Source organism: Eublepharis macularius, chromosome 3, assembly GCF_028583425.1.
Source record: "Eublepharis macularius isolate TG4126 chromosome 3, MPM_Emac_v1.0, whole genome shotgun sequence".
NCBI classification, from domain to species: Eukaryota; Metazoa; Chordata; class Lepidosauria; order Squamata; family Eublepharidae; genus Eublepharis; species Eublepharis macularius.
Window position 1 is genome coordinate 122480842 of NC_072792.1, and position 8571 is coordinate 122489412.

The window sequence follows — 8571 nt, forward strand, 5'->3', positions numbered from 1 at the left end:
CATGGACCTTCCCCAAGCATTCTTTGCAGTCCATAAACACAGAACCTGGCTCTCAAGCTTGGTGGGTTTAGAGGGAGGATTGTGCTCTGGGTGATTTTGGTGCTATTGTTTGCAAAAACATCTGCCCTAGAACTTTGTTTCTCCACACTCTCTTGAAAAGAAGAGCACACATTTGTGCATGTATGGCCAACACACACAAGGGGCTGAAACTCATCAAAATGAATGAGTCAGGTGGATATCCCACACGGACTCAAAGTGCCAAGGGGGTGGCAACGTATGACTTACCATCTGTGGCTGTCATATGGCTAAGAGTGTTTGGGTTGGGGAAAGCAATGGTGAACTACCCTGTAAAAACTTCACTGCGAAACTCTATGGATCAGTCTCAACAAGCTACAAACATGGTGCTGGAAGGTGGGACCCCCAGGCTGGACAGCATCAAATGAGCTGGGGATGAGCAAGGGACGTTCCGAAGTAACCAGACCAATATGTGTGACACAAGAAGGACAAACCCGCATGGGGGCCTGATTGCTGATAGGGTGACTGGTGGAAATGATCGCCTGCGCTGCACAGAATCATTCACTATTAGAACATGGAATGTGAGAGGATTGAACATTGGAAAATTAGACATTGTGAAAAAGGAAATGGACAGAACTGGTGTCGACCTCATGGGAGTCAGCGAGCTGCATTGGGTTGGTTCTGGGGATTTCAACTCGGGTGAGCACGTTATGTACTACTTGGGTAACAACAACGAAAGAAGACGTGGTGTGGACTTCATCACCAATAAGAAGCTAGCAAAATGTGTCGAAAATGTCAGGTACATCAGTGACAGGGTAATGACAATCCGCCTTAGAGGGAAACCTCTAAATTTAACCATTATCCAAGTCTACGCTCCAACAGCAGATGTAGATGTGGTGGATATTGAGGAATTCTATGTGAATGTCCAGAGCACACTCAACCAGACCCCCCAAAATGACATCATTTACATCATTGGTGATTTCAATGCCAAAGTTGGCAATGGGGAAGTCACAGGAGTTGTTGGCAGTCATGGACTAGGAAAGCGGAATGAAGCAGGTGACCATCTTGTACTGTTTTGCCAAGAGAACAAATTCCGGATTGCCAACACTTTCTTCATTCAACCAAATCGCCGCCTGTATACCTGGACATCTCCATGTGGTCAGCATCGAAACCAAATTGACTACATCCTCTGTCAACAAAAGTGGAGAGGCTCGATCCAAACAGCAAAGACTCTCCCAGGTGCAGATTGTGGAACAGACCATCAGCTTCTTGCTGCCAAAATCAGAGTAAGACTCAGCAAGATCAAGAAACCAATCATACAGAATAAATTCGATGTGAGCAACATTCCAAAACAGTACAACGTAGAGGTAAAGAGCAAGTTTGACATTCTCAACATTGAAAATGACCACCCAGATGAACTGTGGAAGAAAATCAAGGATATCATCATTGAAACTGCACAGGAGTATGTGCCATACAAGAAACGAATCAAAACCCAACCATGGCTCACAGAGGATACCATCCAGATTGCAGACAGGAGAAGAGCTTCCAAGGCTATGGGTAAGATGGATGAGGCAAGGCGACTAAATGCAGAATTTCAAAGAGAAGCCTAGAAGGATAAAAACAAACAGTCGAATGCTCACTGCGCCAGTCTCGAAGAAGCATACAAGAATGGATGCACCAAACAACTATTTGCCACAGTGAAACAAATAAAAAAGCCTTTTTCTACTCGTTAAGCAACCATCAAGGGGCGAGATGAAATTGAGCTAAGTGACCAACATGATATCAAAGAGCGATGGTGAGAGTACACAGAAGAACTGTATTCCAGCCCTATTAATGGTCAACCAGATGACTATTTAGATAATAGCGAATTGGAACCAGACTTGTTGGAGAGTGAAATAGAATGGGCAATTCAGCAACTCCCAAACAACAAGGTACCAGGCATTGATACTATTCCAGCTCAGCTCCTCAAGCCTGTCCCAAGAGCTGCACTAACAGCTCTATGTCGAGCAATCTGGAGGACCTGTACCTGGCCAAAGGACTGGAAACGATCAGTATTCATTCCCCTTCCTAAGAAGGGTGATGCCAGGGATTGCGCCAATTATCGCACAATTGCCCTTATACCACATGCTACCAAGATCTTATGAAAATCATCCAGAAGCGTTTGGGGAACTTTTTCGACCACGAACTCCCTGATGTCCAAGCTGGCTTTTGCAGAGGCAGAGGAACCAGGGATCATATCGCCAACCTCAGATGGATTATGGAGAAATCAAAAGAATATCACAAAGACCTCTATATTTGCTTTATTGACTATGCCAAAGCCTTTGATTGTGTCGACCATAGCAAGCTCTGGCTTGCATTGAAGCAGATTGGAGTACCAGCCCATATAATCAGACTGATCAGATCACTGTACACTGACCAAGAAGCGACAGTACGAACTAGATATGGAGACACAGATTGGTTTAAGATCAGAAAAGGCACCAGACAAGGCTGTGTTCTCTCCCCATTCCTCTTCAATTTATACGCAGAGGTAATCATGAGGAATGGTTGTTGTAGATTTTCCAGGCTGTATTGCCGTGGTCTTGGCATTGTAGTTCCTGACGTTTTGCCAGCAGCTGTAGCTGGCATCTTCAGAGGTGAAGCACCAAAAGACAGATCTCTCGGTGTCACAACTTCAACTTCAGAAAGCAGGCTGTATAGTATTGCTTCCCTGCTGAGCTCATTCCTCTCCCAAATGCTGCCTTCCCAATGCATCAGCCCCAAATCTCCAGGAATTTCTAAGTCAGAATTGGCAAACCTAGATGGAGCATCTATCTTGCAGAAAGAGAACTTCCTGCTACTGCTTCTGAAGAAAGGTCCTTAAGTCTGACCAGGACCCACCTCTATTGCACTAGTAAATTTGTTCAGCAGTTCCAAGTGGGATAACCATGATGAATGATTGTTCAAGTGTAAAGCCTGCTTAGCCTTTCTTGCTTCAACATCACTGCCAAGGAGGCAGCTCTTTTGCTCTTTCAGCAAACATAATTTCCATCCTGTTGCTCACCTTACTGGATGGTACTCCTGCTTCACTCGTTGACTTATGCCTAATTTGCCATGCAGGAGACTGAGTTGGGAATTAAGGTTGTAAAATACTAGCATGGTAGAAGAGAATGCACCACTTTAGGTTACAATTAAAGGTCCACAGAGGTTCACAGTTTGGAATGTGCTCCTATGTTAAGAGCTCCATGAAAACATAAAAACTGCACAGTACATAAATAGAAGGGACAGAAGCTTTCTCCCTTTTATGCTAGTTTTCTACTTACATGCAGTTTTTTTAATGTAATAGAACCATTCAAAGCTTGAATCTACCAACTGCAGTTCAAAGTGGTTCTTTATATTACACCACCACAAATCATTTGGGAGAGGCTGTGGATTAGTGACAGAGCATCTGCTTTGCATTCAGAAGGTCTCAGGTTCTACGTCCAGCTTTTCCAGTCAAAATAACCCAGTTATGTGAAAGACCTCTGCCTCAGACCCTGGAGAGCCACTCAGAGCAGACAATACTGACCTTGAGGGACTGTAGGTCTCACTCAGTATAAGGGAGCTTCATGTGTTCATCCTGCAGCTTATATAAACCAGGCCCAATTAATTTAATCTAGTTATTTTACCTTATTTGTCTCTCCAGAGTGAACCCAAAGTGGCTTACAGCAACGTTCTCCTCTCTATTTTACCCTCACAGCCACCTCCCTGTGGGGGAGGTTAATAACAATAACAACAATAACAACAGCAACAATAACAACAACAACAACAACATTTGATTTATATAGGCTGATAGGCTAGTCTGGTGATCAGCTGTCGAGCTTCCATAGCAGAGTAGGGATTTGAACCTAAGCCTCAGAAATCCAGGGCCAACACTCTAACCACTATGCTGTGTTAGCTCATAATGGTGTTGGCGGGACTGGTACAATATATATATTTAAGAATATAAGAATTTAATATTTGTTTCAGCTGAAAATACTTTTATAATTAAAAATAGGAGTTGTATTTTCATTGAAATTATAGAACAGCTCTGGTTTATTCTATTTAACTTTCAGTGGAATACATTAGCAATTCCTCCTGAGCAAGTTCCAACTGAAAATGTAATTAATAAATATTATCCATTAAATAGTTTTCATTATAAGTCTTTGTTCTATGTTTAAAATGAATCGTGATCTGATTCAGTAGAAGATACTTAGTAGGGATTGTGCTTAGTAGGGAGGCAAATTGTATCAAATAAGCACATTTAGGGGAACTGAAAATGAGAGTTTGTTAAACACAAATTGTATACAGTCAATGAATAGCAGCAAATTGGGGTGAAGCTATTTTAAATAGAGGGAACAATGATATAAAATAAGGCCAAGGCATGACAAAAACCCAGGGGAAAAAGCTGTGGAAGAAGCACTGTGACAGGCCAAAGTTCTGTCCTTTCCTAAAAACTGCCAGACCCTTTAAATCTGGTTGGATCTAGAAAGCCAATCAAGGCCCATGGAATCTGTCTGCATAGATCCGAGGAGGCAGTTGTAGTGAAAAAGCAGATAAACTGCCATTTATTTTTGTTTTTATTTTTGTTTCAGACAGGATTTTGATGTCAGAGAAGCAGGTTAGAGAATTCTTTGTTTCAGAAGTCTGTGGTTATCTCAAAGAGTGACTTCAGTGGAAGCAGGCTAGTAAATGTGATGACATGGATAGAGAAAGAGTCAATTATTAATTGTCATTTGTTAATCTTTCAGGCTAAAGGAATGGTCCATGGTGTAAAGTGCTCTGGTAGTCCTAATCTGGGACTCACTATCAATAATGTTGGGTCCATCCATTCATAATTTTCTCATAAAGTGCACATTGATGAATATTTATTTACTGCATTTATAGTCTACCTTTCTCACTGAGATTCAAAGTAGATTACACTGTGTAAATTGATAACAGTCTATATGAAGAGACATCTAATAAGCACAATGTAGGTCAATGGGAGACATTGAACAAGCAATTTATTAGGAATAAGTTCATCAAATTGGAGTGAGCATAGTATATTAGACATGATATAGAGTGTGGATATAATGAAGAAAAATGGTATCACATCAGTAGAAAACAATGAAATGACAAAAGGTAATATTGGTAATACAGCCTATATATAGTGATATGATATGATCTGTTACAGTTCCTCAGGGCCTGTAAAACAGAAATGTTCTGCCAGGCTGATGGCTGAGGCATTGGCAATCTGTCCCTTGCCCCGTCATGCCTGCCTTAGATGGTTTTGGCAGATCTATTTATTCTTTTGTATTATTTGGCTTCTCTACAGCCATTTCACTTATATGTGATAGTAGATGGTTTTGATAGTTTGTACTGATTGGTATTTTATATTGGGGATTGCTGTTTTAATGTAAATTTATATTTTATTTTTGTATGATATTTAATGCTGTTGTAATCTGCCCCAAGCTTGTGGAGAGGGAGGGCTATAAAGGGAGTGAATAAACAAACAAATAAATAAATAAATAAATGTGCTCTGGCTCTGTATTTATTAAACATCAGCTACACTGCTCTCTGGATCTTGAGAATGTTGAGAGGTAGGGTACAATGTGGGCTGTCATAGTATTCTTTTAGTGCTGTATTTATATAATTGCTATCTGCTTTTATTATTTGTATAGGCATGCTGTTAATCTGCTCTGAGCTCACTTGCAGGGAGAGTGGACTATAAATAAATAAATAAACAATAAATAAATACACACATAGTGGTGTTATAAAGCACCATTCTGAACTATTCTGTTATAGTATAGCCCCATTAATTTTATTAAAAAGCTCTCCTGAACAACTCTGTTTTACATAAATGATAAGAGCATGATAGTCGCATGTGGGCATTCCTGACCTCCGCAGAATATTGATGAATCAGTTTCAGTATATTTATGGCTAGGAATGGTCTCATTTATAGATAATTATTTTAAAGAATGGGTGACAATAAAGAATATTGGGGAGAGGTAGGGTAAATTCCACAGTACACACTCATTTACTAAAACAATTTTATGAATGCAGTCAGATTTTTTAAAAGATTCAAACCATTACAAAGCTATCTCCTAAATTCCCATACTAACCTCCTAGTCTCTCAAGAGCTGCCAATGATCAGTTTATTGGAGACAGTGGACATATCAAGGAATAGTAACAGGAATATCCATCTTGGGTAGACGCGGGCCGTGGGCTTGTGTTTTTCTCACGAAAGTGCCGAACATTGGGGCTTTCTGTCCGTGTGTCCGTTGGCCCGTCATGCCAGGATTCCTGCTCAAACAATTTCTTAGGCAACGGTGGAACCACCTTCCCCGTTTGGAACACACCAATCGTAGCCCAGGAAACCTTGATTGGCAGGTCTGTCAGCCAAACGGAGATCGCCCTTTCTGTATAAAAGACAACGCGCACAAAGCATTGGCTCCATTCTCCTGGCGCGGGGACGCAAGTTAGTTCTAGTTTAGCAACTGCTTGCTGTGGGGAATTTTTGTGTGTGCGTGTGTGAGAGCGCGGCTTGTGCCTTGGGGCTTTGGGGCTTCAGCTGCAAGAGAGCTTTCTCTTTTCTCCATTTCTCCTCCTTTCTATTCTAGAACACTTTAAAAAAATCCTTTTACCGCGCTGATTTCTTTCTGCGTTGTGAGTCCTTGCGTTCTTCTTGGGCTTAATCCCCCCTCCCCCCCAATCTCTTCCTTTTATCTGGGTTGCCGGTGGGTTCTATTGTGCTGTGACGCCACCCCACTCACAGAGCCACAGTGGGTGCAAGGCAGCTTTGGGCGTTGTCTGCTTGAGTTCTTGCCATCATTTCCCCACGTTCTTTTTTGGCTGCACTTGTGCCTTAGCCGTGCTTTGGGGCTTCTGGTGCAAGAGAGCTTTCTCTTTTCACCATTCCTGTTTAATTTTCTTCTCCTCATTTCTATTCTAGAGCACTTTTTAAAAAATCCTATTACTGCACTATCGGGTTACTCTGATTTCTTTCTGCGTTTTGAGTCCATGGGTTCTTCTCGGGCTTAATCCCACCCCCCAAATCTCTTCCTTTTATCTGGGTTGCCGGTGGGTTCTATTGTGCTGTGACGCCACCCTGCTCATAGACCCACAGTGGGTGCAAGGCAGCTTTGGGCGTTGCCTGCTTGTGTTCTTGCCTTCATTCCCCCCCTTTTTTTTGGCTGCTGATGAGATGCAAGGGGAGGAAGACTGCTATTAGGCTCTGTGAAACACCTACTCTCTGGTGATGACCGGCAGCACGTTTTGGGGGGCTCTCTCTGCTTCACTCCTTTCAAAGCCTTTTTAGTGGGTGACTTGGGGGGACATTTCCAGCCTGGCTTTTGAGGTGCAAGGGGGAGACTGCTCCTGGCCTCTGTGAAACACCTACTCTCTGGTGACTGGCAGCTTGCTTTGGGGGGGCTCTCTGCTTCACTCCTTTCAAAGCCTTTCACTCCCTCAATAGTAGGTGACTTGGGGGGACATTTCCAGCCTGGCTTTTAAGGTGCAAGGGGGAGACTGCTCCTGGCCTCTGTGAAACACCTACCTACTCTCTGGTGACAGGCAGCTCGCTTTGGGGGGCTCTCTCTGCTTCACTCCTTTCAAAGTCAATCTCTCCAGTAGAACCCTCTCGGGTATAGAAATAATAGCTTTAAATAAAGGACTTGGATTTGTGCCAACCCCATGGTATAATGACTTTCAGACCAGAGTAGATGTCTTTAAATTAATAAGACAAATCAAATTGAGAGCATTTTTTGGTGGAATTATGCCCACACGAATGGAAACGGGCTTTTCCACACGCTCCTCTTTCAATCCCACTGTTAATAACCCTCATATACAGACTTTTGAAAAAATGCTACTAAAAGAAATTAGTGACATAGAAGCCCATGAAAGTATCAAATATAACAACTTACCGAAGGGAGAAAGGACTGCCCTAAAAAACCTGACTTCAGACAGTTCCATTATAATAAAAGAGGCTGATAAAGGGGGTGCAATTGTAGTGATGGATAAAAAGGATTATATGATGGAAATAAATAGACAATTAAATAACGAACTGGACTATAAGCTTATTCCCACGGATCCTGTTAAGAAAATTAGCCTTTTGATTAAGGTGACCGTAGATGAAGCATTGGCTTTAGGGTACATAACGGACCTGGAATATAGAGGATTGATTAACACATCCCCTAGGACGCTAGTCCTATATATACTACCAAAAATCCATAAAGAGGGGTTTCCCCCACCGGGGCGCCCAATAATATCAGGTAGTAACTCGGTTCTCGAACCATTATCAAAATACTTGGACTTTTTTCTACCGGATTTTGTAAGAAAACTACCTATTTTTCTACTAGATACAGGGGATTTTGTAAGAAAGTTTGAGGGCTTTAAAATACCGGAAGGGGCGATACTGCTTACACTTGACGTTGCCTCATTGTATACCAATATTCCACTTGAAGAGGCACGTCTTGTGGTAATGGAAACGTTAGACCAGCGGGAAAATCAGCATCCGCCCGCTTTCTTTCTGATATCCCTCTTAGAAATAATATTAGAAAACAATTACTTTAGAGTGGAGGATAG

General features: G+C 42.1%; 1 protein-coding gene across 1 annotated transcript; it reads left to right on the top strand.

Annotated features, from left to right (window-relative positions):
* The first annotated feature begins 485 nt into the window (after positions 1-485).
* On the top strand, positions 486-1625 carry LOC129326264 (craniofacial development protein 2-like). Its single transcript, XM_054974422.1, has one exon. The coding sequence runs from the start codon at positions 486-488 to the stop codon at positions 1623-1625; it is 1140 nt and encodes a 379-aa protein (XP_054830397.1).
* The last annotated feature ends 6946 nt before the right edge of the window (positions 1626-8571 follow it).